This window comes from Elephas maximus, chromosome 3 (genome assembly GCF_024166365.1).
Source record: "Elephas maximus indicus isolate mEleMax1 chromosome 3, mEleMax1 primary haplotype, whole genome shotgun sequence".
Classification (NCBI taxonomy): Eukaryota; Metazoa; Chordata; class Mammalia; order Proboscidea; family Elephantidae; genus Elephas; species Elephas maximus.
In genome coordinates this window covers 23,555,995-23,580,664 of record NC_064821.1, presented here as the reverse complement: position 1 = coordinate 23,580,664, position 24,670 = coordinate 23,555,995, and the positions used below count along the sequence as shown (strand labels likewise).

Sequence of the window (24,670 nt, the reverse complement as noted above, 5' to 3'; positions counted from 1 at the left end):
TTAAGCACAACTAGACTCTAGAGAGGGCCCTCTGCTTTCCAGCCTAGTCACAACCCACCCCACCACCATGCTTTCAGCAAACATTCCCTTTCAGCAAACATGGTAGAATTTTCTCTGCCTTGGGTACTTTTGCAAGCCCATCATGTCACTTCTGGTTTCAGTTCAGGGTTACCAGAGCATCAGGGTGCCATAGTTTTGGGGATTTCTCCAGTCTCTGTCAAACCACAAAGTATGGCCTTTTTATGTGAATTTGTATTCTGTTCTATATTTTTCTCCTCCTCTGTCTGGAACTCTCTGTTGTGGTCCCTGACAGGGCGGTCATTAATGGTAGCCAGGCACCATCTAGTTCTTCTGGTCTGGTGGAGTCTCTGGTTCATGTAGTCCTTTAGACCTTTGGGCTAATATTTTCCTTGTGTCTTTGGTTTTCTTCATTCTCCTTTGCTCCAGGTGGGATGGGTTCAAAAGGTGAATCTTAGATGGCTGCTTGCAGGCTTTTAAGATCCCAGACGTTACTCACCAAAGTGGAATGTAGAACATTTTCCTCATAAACTAGGTTATGCCAATTGACCTAGATGTCCCCCAAGACAATGGTCCCCAGGCCCCAGCCTCAGCTACTTGGTCCCTCAAAGTGTTTGTATGTATCTAGGAAACTTCAGTGCTTTTGCTTTGGTCCATTTGTGCTGACTTCTCCTATGTTGTGTTTTGTCCTTCCTTTCACTGAAGTTGACACTTGTCTACTGTCTAGTTAGTGATTTCCTCTTCCCTTTCCTCCACTCCCCATAATCACCAAAGAATGCTTTTTTTCTGTGTGCAAACTTTTTCTTGAGTTCTTATAATAGTGGTCTCTGAGATGTTTCACAGGTTCATCATTATTCTTTATCATCGAGTAGTATTCAATTGTATTTATGTACCACAATTTGTTTATCCATTCATCTGTTGATGGACATTTAGGTTGTTTCCATCTTTTTGGTATTGTGAATAGGGCTGCAATGAACACGGTGTGCATATGTCTATTCATGTGAAGGCTCTTATTTCTTTAGGGTATTATTCTTAGGAGTGAGATTGCTGGATTGTATGGTATTTCTATTTCTAGCTTTTTAAGGAAGCACCGTATCATTTCCCAAAGTGGTTGCAACATTTTCCATTCCAAACTAGCAATGTAAAGAGTTCCAATCTCCCCACAACTTCTCCAACACTTGTTATTTTGTGTTTTTTTGGATTAGTGCCAGTATTGTCAGGGTGAGATGGTATTTCAATGTAGTTTTGATTTGCATTTTTCTAATAGCTAGTGATTGAGAGCATTTCCTTATGTGTTAGCTGCCTAAATGTCTTCTTTAGTAGGTATCGGTTCATATCCTTCATCAGTTTTTTAACTGAATTGTCTGTCTTTCTGTTGTTGAGGTGTTGCAGTATCTTGTAGATTTTAGAGATTAGACCCTTATCAGGTATGTCGTAGCCAAAAATATTTTCCCAGTCTGTAGGTTGTCTTTTTACTGCTTTGGTGAAGTCTTTTGATGAGCATAATCTTTGATTTTTAGGAGCTCCCAGTTATCTACCTTCTTCTTTAGATAACTGGGAGCTCCTAAAAATCAAACACGTATGCTCATCAAAAGACTTCACCAAAAAAGTAAAAAGATAACCTACAGACTGGGAAAAGATTTTTCTTTTCTCAAAGAATCCACAAGAAATCTACTGGAACTAATAGAAGATTTCACCAAAGTAGGAGTACACAACATAAACATACAAAAAATCAGTAGGATTCCTCTAAACCAACAAAAAGAACATCAAAAAGGAAATCACCAAATCAATACCATTTACAATAGCCCCCAAGACGATAAAGTACGTAGGAATAAATCCAACCAGGGATGAAAAAGACCTATACAAAGAAAACTACAAAACACTACTGCAAGAAACCAAAAGAAACCTACATAAGTGAAAAACATACCTTGCCCATGAATAGGAAGACTCAATATTGTGAAAATGTCAGTTCTACTCAAAGCAATTTACAGATACAATGCAATCCCAATCCAGGTCCCAACAGCATTTTTTAAGGAGATGCAGAAACAAATCAGAAACCCTGGTGTCGTAGTGGATAAGTGCTGTTGCTGCTAACCAAAATGTAGGCAGTTTGAATCCACCAAGGATTCCTTGGAACCTCTGTTAGGCAGTTATACTCTGCCCTATAGGGTGGCTATGAGTTGGAATTGACTCGACAGCCACAGTTTGTTTTTTTTGGTTTTTAGAAACAAATCACCAAATACATATGGAAAGAGAAGAGGCCCCAGATAAGTAAGGCATTACTGAAGAAGAACAAAGTGGGAAGCCTCCCACTACCTGATTTCAGAACCTATTTTACAAATAGAATTTAGAGCTCACACATAAATGTATCCATGTATGAGCAGCTGACATTTTACAAAACCCAAAATCCATTAAATGGAGAAAAGACAGCCTCTTTAACAAATGGTGTTGGCATAACTAAATATCCATCTGTAAAAACATAAAACAGGACCCATACTTCACACTATACACAAAAACTAACTAAAAATGGGTCAAAGACATAAATATAAAATCTAAAACAATAAAGATCATGAAAGGAAAAATTCTAGGAGTCTTAATATATGGTATAAATAGTACACAAAGCATAACTAAAAATGCACAAACACCAGAAGAGAAACTAGATGACCGTTGTTGTCAGGTGCCGTCGAGTTGCTCTGACTTATTGCAGCCCTGTGTACCGCAGAGCGGAACACTGCCCGCGCTCAAGATTGTTCTTCTGCTTGAGCCCATTGTTGCAGCCACTGCGTCGATCCATTTCCTTGAGGGTCTTCCGCTTTTTCGCTGACCGTCTAACAAGGATGATGTTCTTCTCCAGGGCCTGATTCCTCCTGACAACATGTCCAAAGTATGTAAGATGCAGTCTCACCGTCCTTCCTTCTAAGGAGCATTCCGGTTGTATTTCTTCCAGGACAGATTTGTTTATTCTTTTGGCACTCCATGTTAAATCCAATATTCTTTGCCAACACCACAATTCAAAGGTGTCAGTTCTTTGGTCTTCCTTATTCATTGTCCAGCTTTCATGTACATATGAGGTGACTGAAAATACCACGGCTTGGGTCAGGAACACCTTAGTCTTCAAGGTGACATTTTTGCTTTTCAGCACATTAAAGAGGTCCTTTGCAGCAAAAAAAAAAAATTTTTTTTTTTTTTTTTTGCAGATTTGCCCAATGCAATGCGTCTTTTGATTTCTTCACTGCTGCTTCCATAGGTGTTGATTGTGGATCCAAGTAAAATGAAATCCTTGACAACTTCAATCTTTTCTCGGTTTACTGTGATGTTGCTTATTGTTCCAGTTGTGAGGATTTTGGTTTTCTTTATGTTGAGATTTAACCCATACCGAAGGCTGTGCTCTTTGATCTTCATCACTAAGTGCTTCAAGTCCTCTTCACTTTCAGCAAGGTTGTGTCATCCGCATAACACAGGTTGTTAATGAGTCTTCCTCCAATCCTGATGCCCCATTCTTCTTCATGTAGTTCAGCTTCTCAGATTATTTGCTCAGCATACAGATTGAATAGGTATGGTGAAAGATACAACCCTGACACACACCTTTCCTGACTTTAAACCATGCATTATTCCCTTGTTCTGTTTCAAAAACTGCCTCTTGATCTATGTACAGGTTCCTCATGAGAACAATTTTCTGGAATTTCCATTCTTTGCAATGTTATCCATAATTTGTTATGATCCACACAGTCGAATGTCTTTGCATAGTCAATAAAACACAGGTAAATATCCTGGTATTCTCTGCTTTGAGCCAGGATTCATCTGACATCAGCAATGATATCCCTGGTTCCACATCCTCTTCTGAATGCAGCCTAAATTTCTAGCAGTTCCCTGTCAATATACTGCTGCAGCCGCTTTTGAATGATCTTCAGCAAAATTTTACTTGCATGTGATATTAATGATATTGTTAGATAATTTCCACATTTGGTGGGATCACTTTTCTTGGGAATAGGCATAAAGATGGACCTCTTTCAGTCCATTGGCCCGGTAGCTGTCTTTCAAATTTCTTGGCATACCTGAGTGAGTACTTCCAGCACTGCCTATCTTTGCTGAAATATCTCAGTTGGTATTCCCTCAATTCCTGGAGTACCACTGACTTCTGCTCAAATGGTTCCTCCTGAAATTGTTGAACGTTGACCAATTCTTTTTGGTAGAGTGATTCTGTGCATTGCTTCCTTCTTCTTTCGATGCTTCCTGAGTCATTTAATATTTTCCCCATAGAATCCCTCAATATTGCAACTCAAGGCTTGAGCGTTTTCTTCAGTTCTTTCAGCTTGAGCAACGCAGAGTATGTTCTTCCCTTTTGGTTTTCCATCTCCAGGTCTTTGTACACATCATTACGATACTTTGTCTTCTCAAGCTGCCCTTTGAAATCATCTGTTCAGCTCTTCTACTTCATCATTTCTTCCTTTTGCTTTAGCTACTCAAACTTTAAGAGCAAATTTCAGAGTCTCTTCTGACATACATTTAGGTCTTTTCTTCCTTTCCTGTCTTTTTAATGACCTCTTGCTTTCTTCATGTATGATGTTCTTGATGTCATTTCACCACTCGTCTGATCTTTGGTCATTAGTGTTCAACAGGTCAAATCTTTTCTTGAGATGGTCTCTAAATTCAGGTGGGATATACTCAATGTTGTACTTTGGTTCTTGTGGACTTGTTCTAATTTTCTTCAGTTTCAACTTGAACTTGCATATGAGCAACTGGTGGTCTGTTTGGCAGTTGGCCCCTGGCCTTGTTCTGACTGATAATATTGAGCTTTTCCATCATTTCTTCCCACAGATGTAGTTGATTTGATTCCTGTGTATTCCATCTGGTGAGGTCCATGTGTATAGTCACTGTTTATGTTGGTGAAAACAGGCATTTGAAATGAAAAAGTCATTGGTCTTGCAAAATTCTATCATGAGATCTCCAGCATTGTTTCCAAAATCAAGGCCATATGTTCCAACTACCAATCCTTCTTCGTTTCCAACTTTCAAATTCCAATCTGCACTAATTATCAATGCATCCTGATTGCATGTTCAATCAATTTCAGACTACAGAAGTTGGTAAAAATCTTCATTTTCTTCATCTTTGGCCTTAGTGGTTGGTGTGTAAATTTGAATAATTGTCATATTAACTGGTCTTCCTTGTAGACATATGGATATTATCGTATCACTGACATCATTGTACTTCAGGATAGCTCTTGAAATGTTATTTTTGATGATAAATGCAATACCATTCCACTTCAAGTTGTCATTTCCAGCGTAGTAGACTGTATGATTGTCTGATTCAAAATGGCCATACCAGTCCATTTCAGCTCACTAATACCTAGGATATCAATGTTTACATGTTTCATTTCATTTTTGACGATTTCCAATTTTCCTAGACTCATACTTATGTACATTCCACGTTTTGATTGTTAAAGGTTGTTTGCAGCTGTTTCTTCTCATTTTGAGTTGTGCCGCATCAGCAAATGAAGGTCTCAAAAGCTTGACTTCATCAAGGTCTTTAAGGTCAACTCTACTTTGAGGAGGCAGCTCTTCCCCAGTCATATTTTGAGGGCCTTCCTAATTGAAGGGCTCGCCTTCCAGCATTACATCAATGTTCCACTGCTATTCACAAAGTTTTCACTGGCTATATCCTTTCAGAAGTAGACAGCTGGGTCCTCCTTCCTAGTCTTTCTTAGTCTGGAAGCTCAGCTGGGACCTGTCTACCATGGGTGACCCTGCTGCTATTTGAATACTGGTGGCGTAGCTTCCAGCATCACAGCAACACACAAGCCCCCACAGTATGACAAACTGACAGACACATGGGGAATATAAGATCATATTACCTGCAATTAGGGATAGTTTTACCTCTTCCTTACCAATTTGGATGCATTTATTTCTTTTTCTTGCCTTATCACTCTACCTATGACCTTCAGCACAATGTCCAATAAAAGTGGTTATAAAGGGTTTCCTTGTCTAATTCCTGTTCTCAGGGGGAATGCTTTCAGTCTCTGTTCATTTAGAATGATGTTGGCTGTTAGTTTCATATAAATATCCTTCATTATGTCAGGGAATTTTCCTTCTATTCCTTTTTTGCTGAGAATTTTTATCAGGAATGTTTGTAGGACTTTGTCAAATGCCTTTTCTTCATTGATTGATAAGATCATGTGGTTCTTTTGTTTTATGTGGTGGATTACATTGATTGATTTTCTAATGTTGAGCCATCCCTGCTATCTTGGTATGATTCCCACTTGGTCATGATGTATTATTATTATTTTTTTTATGCAGTTGAATTTTACTGAGGATTTTTGCATCACTGTTCATGAAGGGTATTGGTCTGTAGTTTCCTCTTTTTGTCGTGTCTTTTTCTGGTTTTGGTATCAGGGTTATACTACCTTCATAGAATGAATTTGGGAGTATTCCTTCCTTTTCTATGCTCTGAAATAGCTTGAGTAGCATTGGTGTTACCTCTTCTCTGGAAGTTTGGTGGAATTCTCCAATGTAGTCGTCCAAGCCAGGGCTTTTATTGTTGGGAGTTTTTTTATTATTATTATTACCCCTTAAATCTCTTGTTATGGGTTTGTTTAGTTTTTCTACCTCAGTTTGTGTTAGTTTAGATAGGTAGTGTGTTTCTAGGTATTGTCCATTTCCTCTTGTCAAATTTGTTGGAGTACAACTTTTCATAGTATACTGTTATGATCCTTTTTATTTCAGTTGGGTCTGTTGTGATATCACCTACAGGTTATTTGCTTCCTCTGCTGTTTTTGCCAGTTTTGCCTATGGTTTGTCGATTTTGTTGATCTTTTCAAATAACCAACTTTTGGTCTTGTTGATTCTTTCTCTTGTTTTTCTATTCTCTATTTCATTTATTTCTGCTTTAATCTTTATTATTTCCTTTCTTCTGGTGCCTAAAGGCCTCCTTTTGTTGCTCCCTTTCTATTTGTTCACATTGTAGAGTTAATTTTTCTTTTTTTTTTTTTTTTTGGCCTTTTCTTCTTTTTGATGTGTGCATTTATTGCTATAAATTGATCACTGAGTGCTGCTTTTGCTGTATCCCAAAGGTTTTGGTAAGATGTGTTTTCATCCTCTTTGATTCTATGAAATTCTTGATTCCATCCTTGATTTTGTCTATAACCCAGTTGTTTTTAAGCAAAGTGTTGTACAGTTTTCATGTATTTGATTTTTTTTTTCCTTGCTGTTTCTATAACTGATTTCTACTTTTATGGCATTACGATCAGAGTAGATGCTTTGTATTATTTCAGTGTTTTAGATTAGGTTAAGGCTGGCTTTGTGTCCTAAAATGTGGTTTATTCTGGAGACTATTCTACGTGAGATTGAAAAGGGTGTATGCTTTGCCACTGTTGGGTGGAGTGTTCTGTATATGTCTATGAGGTCATGTTTGTGGATTGTGACATTCAGATCTTCCAAATCTTTATTTAGTTGCTTTCCAAATGTTCTATCCTTCACCAAAAGTAGTGTGTTGAAGTCTCCTACTATTATTGTGGAGCTATTTCTTTTTTCAATGCTATTAGAGTTTGTTTTATGTATTTTGGACCTCTGCCATTGGGTGTGTTTATATTTATTATGATTATATTCTCCTGCTGTATTGACCCTTTAATCATTATATAGTTTCCTTCTCTATCCTTTATGGTGGATTTTGCTTAAAAATTCTGCTCTTTTTTTGTTGTTTTTTGCTTGACATTTTTTTTTCTTCCCCATCCTTTGAGTTTGTTTATGTCTTTGTATCTAAGGCATGTCTCTTGTAGACAGCATATAGACAGATCATTTTTTTTTTTTAATTCATTCTGCCAGTCTCTGTCTTTTTACTGATGCATTGTGGAATCTTTATGTTTTTCTTCTGTTTTATTTTGATCAGTAAGTTTGTTAGCTTCCTTGGTCGTTACCTTGAAATTTACCTTTATTTTCTAAGTTTAAACCAGTCTTTTATTTCTTGATACTGCCTTAACTTCCTCTCCATATGGAAGTTCTGTGACTACACTGTTTATTACCTCTTTTTTGTTTTGACATTGTCATTATTTACATATTGATGTCTGTCATGTGTCAACTTGGTTAGGCCATGATTCCCAGTGTTTTGTGGTTGTCCTCCATTTTGTGGTTGTAATTTTACATTAAAGAGGACTAGGGTGGGATTGTAACAGCCTTACCCAAGTCACACCCCTGATCCAATGTAAAGGGAGTTTCCCTTGGGTGTGGCTTGCACCACCTTTTATCTCTCAAGAGATAAAAAGGAAAGGAAAATGAGCAGAGAGGGATGACCTCATACTACCAAGAAAGCAGTTCTGAGAGCAGAGCTTGTCCTTTGGATCAGGGTTCCTGCATGGAGAATCTCCTAGTCCAGAGGAAGTTGATGACAAGGACCTTCCTCCAGAGCCAACAGAGAGAGACAACGCCTTCCCCTGGAGCTGACACCCTGAATTTGGATTCCCAGCCTACTAAAATACTGTGAGAAAATAAATTTTTCTTTGTTAAAGCCATCCACTTGTGGTATTTCTGTTATAGCAGCATTAGATGACTAAGACAACATTTCTGGTTCCCTCTTATCAGTCACTTAGTTTTGATTTGTTTTTGTGAATTCCCTATCTGGGTTGATAGCTAGTTGACCCGTTTTATGTCCTAGTGTTGGATTGTTGTCTGATGTTGTTGGTTCTCTAAGTGGAGGAATCTCTTTAACATTTCTTGTAATTTTGGTCTGGTTTTTACAAATTCCCGTAATTTCTGTTTATCTGGAAATGACCTCATTTTGTCACTGTATTTGAGAGACAAGTTTGCTGGATATATAATCTTCAGCTGATTTTTTTTTTTTCCCCTTCAAGAGTTTATACATGTTAGCCCATTGCTTTCTTGCCTGAATGGTTTCTGCTGAGTAGTCAGAACTTAGTCTTATTGGTCCTTCTCTGTAGGTGACTTTTCATTTATCCCTAGCCACTCTCAAGATTCTTTTTTTTGTCTTTGATTTTGGCAAGTTTGATTATGATATGTCTTGGCGATTTTCTTTTGGAGTCTACCCTGTATGGGCTTCATTGAGCTTCTTGGATAGATATCTTTTCGTCTTTCAAGTTCTTAAGGAAGTTTTCTACCAGCAAATCTTCAACAATTCTCTCTGTGTTTTCTGTTACCTCCCCCTGTTCTGGTACTCCAGACACTCGTGGTTTTTTTTCTTTTGATAGTATCCCACATATTTCGGGGCTTTCTTCTTCCTTTTTTTTTTTTTTTGGTTTTCATTCTTTTTTCTGATTTTTCTTCAAATTAGTGTCAAGGGATTTATCTTCAGCCTCACTAATTCTGACTTATATTGTCTCATTTCTGCTCCTATGACCTATCGAGTTGTCTAATTCTGAAATTTTGTTGTTAATCTTTTGGATTTCTAGTTGCTGTCTCTGTATGGTTTGTAGCAGTCTGCACTTCTGTCATTTTGTTCTTGTATTGTTTTCCTGAATTCTTCTATCACTTTGTGTGTTCCTTGGCTTGGTCTGAGTTTTGCCTGAACTCCTTGCTTATGTTTTGGAGAGCTTTGTATATTAGTCTTAGAATTCTTTCTCAGGTAGCTCCATTACGTTATCTTCCTCTGGAAGGTTTTCTGGTTCTTTAATTTGGTCACTTCCTAGAGCCATCTGACCTGCTTCTTTATGTGATTTGATAGTAACTGTTGTCTCTGAGGCATTGATAAATTGTGTTCATTTATTGTATTTTTGTTTACTGTGTCCTGTACTTTTGTTTTGCTTATTTTGACACACACAAGTAGGCTGAGCATGGGAGCTACTTTGGTTGTTGGAGTCTTTGAAACTCTCACATCCTTTCTCCAGGTGGTCAGAGCAGCTAGCTACTAGGTGTGTAAGCCTAGGAGTCTATTTACTTTTTTTGTGGGGGTGTGGTTATTCAGAGCACACATGTCCAGGTCATTGGTCACCAAGAGTGCGGTGCAGTCTCTCACCTACAGGCCTACACACGCAGAGCTGCGTGGGGGTGTTCATAGCAAGCACAGGTCTCTGGATGCAGTGGGGGCTGTGTGTGGAGCAAGGTTAGGGACTTATGGCTGCCCTCAGGTGCTGGAGTGGAGGGCATCTCCCTGTCCCCTAGATAGCATAGTAACGGGGTGCTGCGGCTGGTCTTTGCGTGTGTAGGCCTGTAGGTGAGAGACTGCACCGCACCCTTGGTGACCAGTGACCTGGACACGTGTGCTCTGAATAACCACACCCCCACAAAAATAGTAAATAGACTCCTAAGCTTACACACCTAGTAGCTGCTCTGACCACCTGGAGAAAGGATGTGAGAGTTTCAAAGACTCCAACAGCCAAAGTAGCTCCCATGCTCAGCCTACTTGTATATGTCAAAATAAGCAAAACAAAAGTACAGGACACAGTAAACAAAAATACAATAAATGAATACAATTTACCATTGGCTGGAGGGATTGGGAGGCATCACTAATTCTCAGACCCCTGTCATGTACGGCTTAATGAAGTGGGTGGTACCACCAGTCCTCAGACCCCTGGTGTGGGTGGGCAAGAGACTTTCTAAGGGAGTGGAGTGGTGTCGAATGTCACAAATTTGCAGCTCCCCCCTGCCTGCCGCAGGTGAAAATGGGCTTCAGGTGTATGCCCGCTGTTTTAGGCTAATGAGGGTGTGTGGTGTTGAATCAGCCCCTAAGGGACTGGGCAAGGGTGAAGGGTACTGGAAATCCATGGACCCCATATGCCTGAGTTCCCAGCTTAGTGGGCATGGCATTGTTGAATGCCGTGGGACTGGTGTTGGAGCAAGATCATGAATGGGTTAGGGGAAGGTAATGCTTCTCCACTGTGAAGCTCTTGGGGGTGGGGGGTTGCCAGTGCATAGTAGGTTGGGAGCTTACACTTAACTTTTGCAGGTCTGGTGTCAGTTCTGTTTGGTTCTGGTGGCACATGCAGTTTCGCTGCTGCTTGGCTGCACCAGATGCATTGGGCCTTGGCTTGGGATATTGCTACATGCCTCATCCCATGTGCACTGATCAGTCTTAGCTAGCAGGGTGCCTGTTTTCCCACAATCTGTAGTTGAATTGTCTCTCCTTCCACATGGCGGCCAGTTGGATTTTTCAGCTTCATCTTTGATAATCAAGGTTCCTAGATTGTCAGAGATATTTGATTCACTTGTGTTTTTGGGTCTTTGTTGTAACAGCAACTACGTGAAGCATCTAACTATTCCACAGTCTTGTCCCATCTCTTCATTTTTTGTTTGTTTGTTACTTTTTGGCTTTTTTTAAATGTTTTTTTGTTTCTTCTCTCTCTCTTCCTTCCTTCTTTTCCTTTTTACTGCCCAGCTAGACCTGTGCACTGTCTCCACCCTTTCTCAAATGTCTGTGCTACACTGCTTGCCTAGACAGCCAAGGGCATGGCCTCCCCAGTTCCATGCCATCCCCACTGGCCTCCTCTCTCAGTGTCTTTTTCTGTTTCTTCTTTCTCACCTTTCCTTCCTTTCATTTTTCCTGCCCACCTAGCCACATCTGCTGTCCCCAGTCCTTCTTGACAGGCCATGCTGCACCACTTTGCTAGCAGACAAAGAAGAGAAAGAAGAGAGAGAAAGAGAAGCAAAATAATAATAATAATAATAATAATAATAATAATAATAATAATAATAATAATAATAATAATTCAAAGAAAAAATAAATAAAATGTCTTCACAGTGGGATTTGGCAGGTAGGGGCACATGGCCTCTCAAGGTTTGTGCCACCCCCACTGGCCGGCTCCTTCAGTACCATATTGTTTTTTATTGTTGTTTTTCTTCTCTGTTTTGTTTTTTCCTTTGTTTCTTCTCTCTCTCCCCGTTCCTTCCTTTCTCCCACACACCTACCCCTGTGTGCTGCCCCTGCCTTTTCTCAAATGGGTTTGCTAACTGTTCAGCTAGAGTGGGACTGGTACACACCTTCCCAGGTCTGCACCACTGTCACTGGCTGGCTCCCTCAGAGCCATTTTTTGTTTCTTTATTTTTTGTTTCTTCTCTCTTTCTCCCTTCCTTCTTTTCCTTTCTCCTTCCATGTAGCCCCATGTGCCACCACCCCACAACAGGCTGTAATACATGGCTTGGCTGGAGAGTTACTGGCGCATGGTGTTCCCAGGTTTACACTACTCCCACAGGCCATCTCCTCCAATGCCATATTTTTTATTTCTCTTTATCTTTCCTCTTCTCCCTTTTGCTTCTCCCTCCCACCTAGGCCCTGCACTGCCTCTGCCTCATCCTGAGGTACCTAACAACAACAACATCCTGACACTGAAGAGTAGTCACAAAAAGGAGGAACCAAAGAACAAGCATTCTAAATTAAAGTCAAATATTCTTAATCAGATAGCTTTTTTATGACAGTTATCTTCATGAATTTTTCCATCCACCCTGATAACCACTAATAAAATTTGGTCTCTATACAGTTGCTATGAATTGCAACTGATGTGATAGCAATGGGTTTTTTTTGTTGTTGTTGTTTCTTTTTGGTTTTTATACACTTGCTTATGCTACATATTCCATACAAGTGGAATCATACAATATTTGTCCTTTTGTGGCTGACTTATTTCACTCAGTGTGATGTTTTCAAGATTCATTCATGTTGTACCAATTATCAGGAATTAATTTTTCTTTATAGCTGAGTAATATCAACTGTGTGGGTTGTCTTTTAAAAGTATTTTCAGGTATAAACCTTTAGCTTTGGTGGACTTCACATTTTAATAAATATGTTTTTGTTAAATGCACAAATGTTAAATTCAAAATGACATACAGTGCATTCCCCTATTGACAATTAAACAATAATTAACTGCTAATGAACATGCCCCCATGTGTCTGTCATTTTGTCTTATCGTGTGGGTATGTGTGTTGCTGTGATGCTGGAAGCTACGCCACCAATATTCAAATAACCAACAAGGTCACCTATAGAAAACTGAGTCAACTGAGCTTCCAAACTAAGACAGGCTAGGAAAAGGACCTGCCTATCTACTTATGAAAAGAATTACCCAGTAAAAATCTTATGAATAGCAGTGGAACTTTGTCTAATACTGTGCCAGAAGATGAGCCCTTCAGGTTGGAATGTACTCAGAAGACGACTGGGGAAGAACTACCTCCTCATAGTGGAGTTGACCTTAATGACGTGGATGGAATTAAGCTTTTGGGACTTTCATTTGCTGATGTGGCATGACTCAAAATGAAAAGAAACAGCTGCAAACTTCCATTAATAATCGAAACCTAGAATGTACAAAGTATGAATCTAGGAAAATTGGAAACCATCAAAAATGAGATGGAATGCATAAAAGCTGATAGCCTAGGCATTACTAAGCTGAAATGGACTGGTACTGGCCATTTTAAATCAGACAGTCATATGGTCTACTATGCCAGGAATGACAGCTTGAAGAGGAATGGCGTTGTATTCACCATCAAAAAAGAACATTTCAAGATCTATTCTGAAGTAAATGCTGTGATAGGATAATATCCTTACACCTTCAAGAAAGACCAGTTAATACGACCATTACTCAAATTTACACACTAACCACTAAGGCCAAAGAAGAAGAAATTGAAGATATTACCAACTTCTGCTGTCTAAAAGTGATTGAACATGCAATCAGGATGCATTGATAAGCAATGGTGATTGGAATGCAAAAGTTGGAAACAAAGAAGATGGATAAGTAGTTGAAAAATATGGCCTTCGTGACAGAAACAATGCAGAGATCTCAAGATAAAATTTTGTAAGACCAGTGACTTCTTCATTGCAAATACCTTTTTTAAACAACAAAAACTGATTATACACATGAACCTCGCCTGATGGAACACACAGAAATCAAATCAATTACATCTGTGGAAAGAGACAATGGAAAGTCACAATAAATCAGCCGGAGCAAGGCCAGGGGCCAACTGCAGAACAAACCATCAATTGGTCATATGCAAGTTCAAGCTGAAGCTGAAGGAAATTAGAACAACTCCATGAGAGCCAAAGTACGACCTTGAGTATATTCCAACTGAGTTTACAGATCATCTCAAGAATAGATTTGATGCATAAAACACTAATTACCAAAGGCCAAGTGACTTGTAGAATGACATCAAGGACATCATAAATGAAGAGAGTAAGAGGTCATTAAGAAGACAGGAAATAAAGAAAAGTCCAAAATGGATGTCAGAAGAGACCCTGAAAATTGCTCTTGAATGTCAAGTAGCTAAAGCAAACAGAAGAAATGATGAAGTAAAAGAGCTGAACAGAAGATTTCGAAGGGCAGCTCCAGAAGACAAAGTATTATAATGAAATGTGCAAAGACCTAGAGATAGACAACCAAAAGGGAAGAACATGCTCTGCATTTCTCAAGCTGAAAGAAATGAAAAATTCAAGCCTCAAGTTGCAATATTGAATGCCTCTATTCAATCAGGATGCATTGATAAGTAATGGTGAATGGAATGCAAAAGTTGGAAACAAAGAAGATGGATCAATAGTTAGAAAATACGGCCTTGGTGAAAGAAACAATGCCAGAGACCTCAAGACAAAATTTTGCAAGACCAACGACTTCGTCATTGCAAATACCTTTTTTAAACAACAAAAAGAGTGATTATACACATGGACCTCACCTGATGGAACACAGAGGAATCAAATCAAATATTAAACAACATAGGAAGAATCAAAAGAAGATGGAAGGAATACACAGGGTCACTATACCAAAAAGAATTGGTCAATGTTTAACCATTTCAGGAGGTAGCACACGATCAGGAACCAATAGTACTGAAGGAAGAGGTTCAAGTTGCGCTGAAGGCATTGGCGAAAAACAAGGCTCCAGGAGTTGACAGAATACCATTTGAGATGTTTCAACAAATGGATGCAGCTCTGAAAGTGCTTGCTTATCTAGGCCAAGAAATTTGGAAGACAGCTACCTGGTCAACCAACTAGAAGAGATCTATATTTATACCTATTCCAAAGAAAGGTGATCCAACCGAATGCAGCTATCATCGAGCAATATCATTAATATCACATGTAAGTAAAATTTTGCTGAAGATCATTCAAAAGCTTCTGCAGTAGTACATCAACAGGAAACTCCCAGAAAGGCAAGCTGGGTTCAGAAAATTATGTGGAACCACAGATATCATTGCTGATGTCAGATGGATCCTGGCTGAAAGCGGAGAATACCAGAAAGATGTTTACTTGGGTTTTATTGACTATGCAAAGGCATTCAACAGTGTGGATCATAGCAAATTATGGATAACACTGTGAAAAATGGGAATTCCAGAATGCTTAATTGTACACATGATGAACCTGTACATAGATCAAGAGGTAGTTGTTGAACAGAACAAGAGGATACTGCATGATTTAAAGTCAAGAAAGTTGTGGGTCAGGGTTGTACCCTTTCACCATACTTATCTAACCTTTATGATGGCAAATAATCCAAAAAGCTCTGCATGAAGAAGAATGAGTCATCAGGATTCGGGGAAGACTCCTTAACAACTTGTGGTGTGCAGATGACACAACCTTGCTTACTGAAAGTGAAGAGAACTTGAAATACTTACTGATGAAGATCAAAGACAACAGCTTTCAGTATGGATTACATATCAACACAAAGAAAATAAAAATCCTCAAACTGGGGCAATAAACAACATCATAATAAACAGAAAAAAGATTGAAGTTGTTAAGGATTTCATTTTACTTGGATCCACAGTCAACACCCATGGAAGTAACAGTCGAGAAATCAAACGACGCATTGCATTGGGCAAATCTGCTACAAAAGATCTCTTTAAAGTATTAAAAAGTAAAGATATCACCTTGAAGTCTAAGGTGAGCCTAACCCAAGCTATGGTGTTTTCACTCGCCTCGTAAGCATGGGAAAGCTGGACAGTGAATAAGGAAGACTGAAGAAGAATCAGTACCTTTGAAATAAGGTGTGGGTGAAGAATATTGAATATACTATGAACTGTCAAAAGAATGAACAAATCTGTCTTGGAAGAAGTACAGCCAGAATGCTCCTTAGAAGTAAGGATGACAACACTTCGTCACACATACTTTGGACATATTATCAGGAGGGATCAGTCCCTGGAGAAGGACATCATGCTTGGTAAAGTAGAGGGCCAGCAAAAAAGAGGAAGGCCCTCAACAAGATGGACTGACACTCTAGCTGCAACAGTGGGCTTAAGCATAACAAAATTATGAGAATGCTGTAGGACTGGGCAGTGCTTCGTTCTGTTGTACATAGAGTTGAGATGAGTAGGAACTAACAATAACAGCAATGAATGCTCTGTTCTTATTTTTCATTTTATTTTCATTTTATGCAGGGATATTTGTATCAACCACAAACCATACAGGAAACCTCTGGTTTTTGAGGCCATTGTTTGCTTTTGTTGTCAGCTTTAGAAGAGGCTTAGTAAACGTGCTTCAATATGTTTCTAATCTTAAACATTCAAAGCATTTGTTTCTGTTCAAATCCATCCAGTATATTTACATTCCAAAATTTAGGACCAAGTGAGATCCCAGAACAGTACTAAAATCTACCTTTCTAATGCCTAGTTAACTGCTTTTCAGATTAATCCTTCCTGGTAAGGGGACTGTGATTCTCCTAAATTCATGCCCATTCTCCTTAAAAGGACATATGATACAATTTGGGAAAAGTGCAAAAAAGAAAATTACAGAGTATAGTATCGCAAACTCCTGGAAAATTTCCTCAACTGTTAAATAGGGGTAATAATTAAACCTATTTATACAGTTGTTGTAGTAAGAAATTAAATTAAAATGTATCTATATATATTAGCACACTAGTTCCCAATTCTGGTTGATCATTCTAAGTACCCAAATTAAAATATATTGATCCACTAGCCACATCCAAGAACCAGTTCAATCGGAATACCTACACATGAAGTTCTTGGCAATTCTACGATACAGCAAGTGCTGTGAATCACTGTCTGAGAATACTGGCATTCACTTAGTAAATGCTCCATTAAGTTTAGCTATTATTCACTCTACATAATGAATATGTAAATATTTAATAATATTTGCTTCAGAACTCACATTTTATAGACATGGAAAATATTACCAATAACATTTAAGTTTCCTCCTATTTCTGCATGATCCCATTCTCTAGCATATCTGTTTCCCCAAGGGCACCACTGTAACAAATTTAGTGGGGCATTTACCTGACAATGTTTCTATAATGTTAGTATTGGTTTATATATCCATAGAGAGTTTTCTTGAAAATTTATGTAAATAGTATCATACTACACATATTTCCCCCAAAATGAAATGCAAAAAAGCAACATAACACATAGCTCAGAGCCTGGCACCAGAAGTTCCCAATACAGATTGATGATATTGTAGTTATTGTCATCATCATCATCATCTTCAACTTCATGATCATTTAGGAACACTTAAGTGAGAGTTTAGAGGGATTTATTTCCAGCTGTGATGGGGGTAATGCCTATGGAAGCTAGAAATGGTGTTAGAGAAGGGCAGAAGTCTGAATAAGTATCCTCAGACATCCTCAGTGCAAAGAACATAAACTTCATGAGCCACTTAGCTGAAACTTGTTATTCTGGCCCTCCATTCTGATTATCCCAACTGTGCTGTTGGTTGTGATGATGAAGAACAATGCTCTTGACAACCCCTCCTGCATTCCTGTCTCCCTCAGCAATCACTGGGCTGCATGGTGTCTCCACTGAGTCATGACCAAGGAGTATGTATTCACTGCTTCTCCAGTGCCTGGTGGGTAATGAGGTCTGAGGCTCCTTCATCAGGACTGACATGAAGAGAGACTCAGTCATAAGCGACTTAGGAAGAGACACATGTATGTAGCCTGCTGGACTGGGATGGCGACTCTGAAGGGCTGAAGACACAAGCTAATAATGTATAGTCATATGGTTTTGAGAAAAAAATTCACTGAGCTTGATGAGCTCCATCTCTGGGGGCTTGTTCAGTTAACGGATGAGGAAAAAAAGGGTTAGGGCCCTTCCTCTTCAAAGGAGGAATCACACCTGTATTCCCATTTCTCTCTGGTAAATTGTAGGGATCTTAATATGAAGTTCAGACTCTTCTTAATAACTTGAAGAATCAGTGCATGATTTTATATCATCAATTGCAGCAAATTAATCAAGTAATTTAAGGTGAATGAAGATTTGTATACCAGAAATCTGATACTATTTCTGTATCTCACTTAAGTTTTACATCTCTAAAGAGAAAATTCTAAATGAGACAGCTTTTGGAAAGGAAAAGAGGGTTGTTAAAAAGGAAGCAAGTATACAGGCACCCAGCACGGGGTCTATATTTTGGATTCAAGTAATTCACAACTAAAGTACCAAATTCGACGACCATACATCTTCTTCAGTAATATTTCTCAGTCGTGACTAATGCATTCTTCTCAGAATTCTTTCATCATTGGTTTCTGTGCTATGCATTTGTTTTGATACACACCCACTTTAGTGATACTGGGCCTAAGAATGTTAGAATAATAAGCACATTTTAAGATAATGAATTCATAAAGGCAGTAAAATATCTTTATGAAGGAAACATACAGAATATTTAAGATCCTTCCGTCTTCAAGAAAAAAGAAGAACATTCGAATTAGAGGACAATATGAAACAGTCAGGGAGGGCTTTGATAGTTGAGTAGTAGAATTCTCACTTGCCATGTGGGAGATATGGGTAAAATGCTCAGCCAGTGCACCTCATGTGCAGCCACCACCCACCTGTAAGTGGAGGCTTGAGTGTTGCTATGATGCTGAATAAATTTCACTGAAGCTTCCAGACTAAGAGAGAGGGGGAAGAAAAGCCTGGCAATCTTCTTCTGAAAATCAGCCAATGAAAATCGTATGGATCACAAAAGCCAAGTAATTTAGGCCCAGAGGTTTTAATCAAAGGTATATAGAAGCTATAACTTTTAATTGATCCCAGTTACCTGACTAGACTTGGAATTTAAGACTCTGAGTAAAGTCTCTTTTGAGATTGACAGGATAAAATTACTAGAATGCATAAGGAAGTGAATAGCTGAGACAAAACCCAGGTAAATAGGGGCAAGAGAGAGGTCTGCCCAGAATTATTATCTGCCAACTCTTTTTGTGGTACTCACCTGTGATCTCAGCTATCCTTCCAGTAGTTGAAGCAAAAAGGGACACTCGGTGGAAGAGCACATGAATAGTCTGCACTGACCAGGGAAGGGAAATGGCAGCGTGGGTGGGCAAGAAAGAATATTGGCTCAGTGCCCTGTATCTGGGGTCAGACTCTCCAGATTCAAAACTGGCTTCATCCCTTTCTATTCCATGACCGGGTATAGTTACATAAAAAGGCTCTGCTCCTGTCCTCACCTGTAAAATGACAGTAATGTGCATGATGGCACCGATGCAAGAAAACAAGTTACATGAATGGAGCTTTTTACTCAGAAAAAAGAACTCCGAAGCCCTCAATAAAGCTTCCTGTTAATGTAGTTACATCATCATTCTCACCGTTATCCTCACCTTATCATTAACACCCCTCTTATGATTATTTTGGAGTCCTTGGGTGGTGCAAACAATTCACGTGCCTGACTGGTTAAAAAAAAAAAAAAGGTTGTAAGTTCAAGTCCACCCAGAGGTGCCATGGAAGAAAGGCCTGGTGATCTACTTCTGAAAAACCATCCATTGAAAACGCTATGGATCACAGTTCTACTCAGACTCACGGGGTCATCACGAGCTGGAATCGACTCAATGGCAACTGGTGGTAGTGTTATCTGTACAACTTACCAAAATCCACCCATTATTCTAGGACACTTAATATCACCTCTTCTATTAAACTGAAAAATGTTGATGACATTGAATGTCCATAATAATAGAAAAAAACAAAGCATAGGTTTATTCTCTCAGGAGTTACTAGAGATCTATATAGAAGGCCTGATACTTCATATATCGATTTCAAAATGTCTTCACTTCTTCTTCAGTCAGTGAACAATTTATTCGACATTAAACAAAGCGCAGATGTACCAAATCTAAGGTATATTTTGAGTATATAGACCATTAATATTCAGTACCTGCCTTTAAACTGCATAAGGACTCCTTTCATAAGGATAAGATTGTAAGACCTTTTGACAAGCATTTAGGTTAAATCATAAATTGGGCATCAAATTTCCTCATTAGAGAAATTGCTTGCAGATTAAGCTTAGGGGTAAAATGCAGAGTAATATAAAACTACTTACTGCACACATTTTCAGAGCCCACACTGCTGCATCAGGAACCTGTTGTGGCACCTGTAAAACACCTGTAAAGGAAAGATAAATGACTATAGGAGCCCCAAGACATTCATCACAACAGGAGACAGGGAAGTAGTATTACAAAGTGGATTCTCAATGAGGCTATTACTAAAGAATGAGCCTCCTTTTGCTTAAGATATGACTCTTTGCTGTCCTAGAATAAAGAAAAGAAAGATAAATTTGAATTTATTCATAATAATGATCCTTAGGTACCACTAGAGTCACACAGCAACTGGAAATATACAACTTAAACCCCAGTTGTATATTCTTGACAAAGGCATATGATTCACAACCACCCTTATTCAGACGCACTTTTGTAATCTTCCCACTGCAGAAAGAAGGTTTCAAAGAGCAGCTCAAGAAGAGAAAGTAAAGTATTATAATGAAATGTACAAAGACCTGGAGTTAGAAAACCAAAAGGGAAGAACATGCTCAGCATTTCTCAAGCAGTAAGAAATAAAGAAAATAATCACTGCCCAGAGCAGAGTGCGTTCTTTGGACCCAGGGTTCCCGTGCAAAGAAGTTCCTAGTCCAGGGAAAGACTGATAAGAAGGATCTTCCTCCGGAACCGACAGAGAGAGAAAGCCTTCCCCTGGAGCTGACACCCTGAATTTGGACTTCTAGCCTACTAGACTGTGAGAAAAGAAGTTTCTCTTTGTTAAAGCCATACACTTGTGATATTTCTATTATAGCAGCACTAGATGACTAAGACAGAAGTCAAAGCTATACTGAAGGCACTGGCAGAAAACAAGCTCCAGGAATTGAAGGAATTCCAATGGAGACGGTTGCAAGGCTGGAATCACACATTTGTCTATACCAAGAAATTTGATAGAGAGCTACCTGGTTAACTGACTGGAAGATATCCCTTTCATGCCCATTCCAAAAAAGGTGATCCAACAGAATGTGAAATTTATTGAACAATATCGTTAACATCACACACACAAGTAAAATATTGCTAAAGATATTTCAAAAGCAGTTGCAGCAATATATCGACAAGGAACCTCAAGAAAATCAAGCGGATTAAGAAGAGGACATGTAACGAGGTATAGCATTGCTGATGTCAGATGGATCTTGAATGAGAACAGAGAATACTAGAAAGATATTTACCTGTATTTTATTGACTATGCAAAGGCTTTTGACTGTGTGGATCATAACGAATTATAGATAACATTTCAAAGAGTGGGAATTCCAGAACAATTAATTGTGCTCATTCAGAACCTCTACATAGAACAAGAGGCAGTCGTTAGAACAGAGTAAGGGGATATTGTGTAGTTTAATACCAAGAAAGGTGTGCAACAGGGTTGTATCCTTTCACCATACCTATTCAATCTGTATGCTGAGCAAATGACCCAAGAAGCTGGACTATATGAGAAAGAATGAGGCATTAGGATTGGTGGAAGACTCATTAACAACCTATAATATGCAGATGACACAGCCTTGCTATCTGAAAGTAAAGAAGACTTGAAGCACACTCATGAAGATCAAAGACTATAGCCTTCAGTTTGGATTACATCTCAATATAAAGAAAACAAAAATCCTCACAGTTGGACCAATAAGCAACATCAAGATAATGAAGAAAATATTGAAGTTGTCAAGTACGACATTTTACTTGAATCTGCACCTATGGAAGCAGTAGTCAAGAAATCAAACAACATATTTCATTGGGCAAATCTGCTGCAAAAGTCCTCTTTAAAGTGTAGAAAAGCAAAGATGTCACTTTAAGGACTAATATGTGCCTGATCCAAGCCATTTTATTTGTAATTGCCTCATATACATGCAAAAGCTGGGCAAAAAATAAGGAAGACAAAACAAGAATTGATACATTTGCATTATGATGTTAGTTAGCAAAGAATATTGAATATACCATCGACTGCTGAAAGAGTGATCAAATCTGTCTTGGAAGAAGTACAGCCAGAATGCTCACTAGAAGCTAGGATGGTGAGACTTCATCTTATGTGTTTTGGACATGTTATCAGGAGGGACAGGTCTTTGGAGAAGGACATCATGCTTGGTAGAGGGTCAGTGAAAAAGAGAAAGATCATTGACAAATGAATTGACACAGTGGCTGCAACAATGGGCTTAAACATAGCAAAGATAGTGAGGATTGTGTAGGACTGGGCAGTGTTTTGTTCTGCTGTGCATAGGGTCACTATGAGTTGGAGCTGACTCCACAACACCTAAGAACAACAACAACAAAAATTGCAGACACGTGATGACATACTTTTACTCTCCATGTTACAATCTATCAGTCAGGGCTCAATCAAGAAAAAAGAAAACACACTAGTAATTTTAATGAAAATCATTTAATATAGGTAATTAGGTGTTGAAAGACTGAAAGGCATAAAAGAAAAAACGGGGTAACACTGAGCTAGCGCCTACAGGAAGTAGTAACCATGCTGAAAGATAAGAAGTATAGTGAAAAGGTTGGCTTTTGGGGGCTGGTGATCTTTATGAACAACTATTGGAAGAACATTGCAAGAGAGTCAGATGGAAAACTAGAGCAGGGATTGGACATTTCTACTTTGGCATCATAAAGTATAGCATAGAAAGGTGAGTTTGGAGCAGAGTGACAAGGGTTTAATATCCACCACATATGGTGGATATTCTCCCACCCTCTGTGGTAGGGTGGGAGAATATACTTGAAGAAATGTTACCGTTGACATTAAAAAAACACCACATTGCCTGAAGTTCTTTCGTATCTTCCCCCTTGTGAGCTCTGATTGCTTTAAGGTATTCAGCATCTGCTCATGAGGAATAAAGGATCCAAGGCATATTAGTCATTCTCCAACAACAGTCTCACTTAGATAAGTAGTCTCTGACCTTGGCTGCCCACTGGTACCTCCTGGAGCGCTTTGAAAAATCTGGCTCTCCACACACCTGTCTAAATAAATCAGAATCTCTGGTAGTGCAATTCAGGCATGAATATCTTTAAAGCTCACGGGATGATTCCAATATGAACCCAAGTTTGAGGTCCAATAACAAGCATCAATACACCTAGACCACATAAGTAGATAAGATGAACAATGATGTTGTACAGACAATAAGCATGACATGTGGAAAGGGCAGTGGATTGTATTTTTTATTTTTAAAAAGTTGTGCAATTCATTGGGATGCCTGCGTCATAGGTAATAAATACAGAAGGCTCCATGTGTGTTATAGGACTCAATTGGATATTTATTATGTTGTACCACAGATTCCAGAACATCCCCTAATTCCCCCAGAAATACGCCAACTAAGAAATATTGTGATATGAAACATCAAGAGGAATGAAAACAATGATATGTACAAAAATTATGTGACAAAAGGAGAATACTTTCTAGTTCCACACGTTTGTTTTCTGCCTATTCTAATCCATAGACCAAAAATGATGGCACAGCTATTGACATTATGCTGGTTGGCTGAGGAGCCTCTGCAGGGCCCTCTTGATATCCCTGTTCCTCAGGCTGTAGATGAAGGGGTTCAACATGGGGGTGACCAGGCAGTACATCACTGAGGCTGCTGCACCACTCCTGAGAGAAGGTGAGACAGCTGAACTCAGGTACACTCCAGTACCTGTTCCATAAAATAAGCAAATGACTGACAGGTGAGAACCACAGGTAGAGAAAGCTTTATACTTCCCACCTGATGATGGGACTCTCAGAATGGAAGAAACAATTCTAGTATAAGAGAAAAAGATCACTGAGACTGGAATGCCTGCAAAGATGGCACCAATAATGTACACAAGCATGTTTTTGGTGGTGGTGTCAGAACAGGCAAGGTTGATGAGTTGAGAAGGGTCACAGAAGAAATGAAGAATTTCCACTTCTGTGCAGAAGGTGAATTGTGACACCATCAAGCAGTGTAGCTGAGAGTGCAAAAGGCTGAAAAAAAAAGACACCAAAACCAGCAAGTCACAGAGGTGGGGGTTCATGATGACTGGGTAGTGAAGGGGATGACAGATGGTTACAAACCGATCATAGGCCATCACCATAAGAAGTAGATTGTCCATACATCCAAAAAAACTAAACAAAGACAACTGAATCAGGCAGTTAACAGAGGAGATGATTGTGTGGTGTGTATGGATATCCATAAGCATCTTTGGAATTGTGGCAGAGGTGAAACCAATGTCAACCAAGGATAGGATGGAGAGGAAGAAGTACATGGAGGTGTGAAGGTGGGGGTCAGAGTTCACAGCCAGGATAATGAGAAGGTTCCCAAGCACAGAGACCAGGTACATGGACAGAAATATTCCAAAGAGGAGGGGCTGCAGTTCTGGATCCTGTAAGAGGCCCAGCAGGAGGAATTCAGAAACACTCGTTAGATTCTGTGGGTCCACATTGCAGAGACACCTTTGGGAAAGTACAAAAAGAGTGGTAAAAGGAAACAAGAATACAGACACCTAATTGTGTGTCTATATTTTGAATTCAGGAATTTCACAAGTAAAGCATTCACACATAATGCCATACAC

At 39.0% G+C, this 24,670-nt stretch overlaps 1 protein-coding gene across 1 annotated transcript; it reads right to left on the bottom strand.

Annotated features, from left to right (window-relative positions):
• Positions 1-23,608: 23,608 nt before the first annotated feature.
• On the bottom strand, positions 23,609-24,439 carry LOC126071099 (olfactory receptor 18-like). Its single transcript, XM_049875383.1, has one exon. It carries the CDS (start codon positions 24,437-24,439, stop codon positions 23,609-23,611), a length of 831 nt encoding a protein of 276 aa, XP_049731340.1.
• Positions 24,440-24,670: the final 231 nt, after the last annotated feature.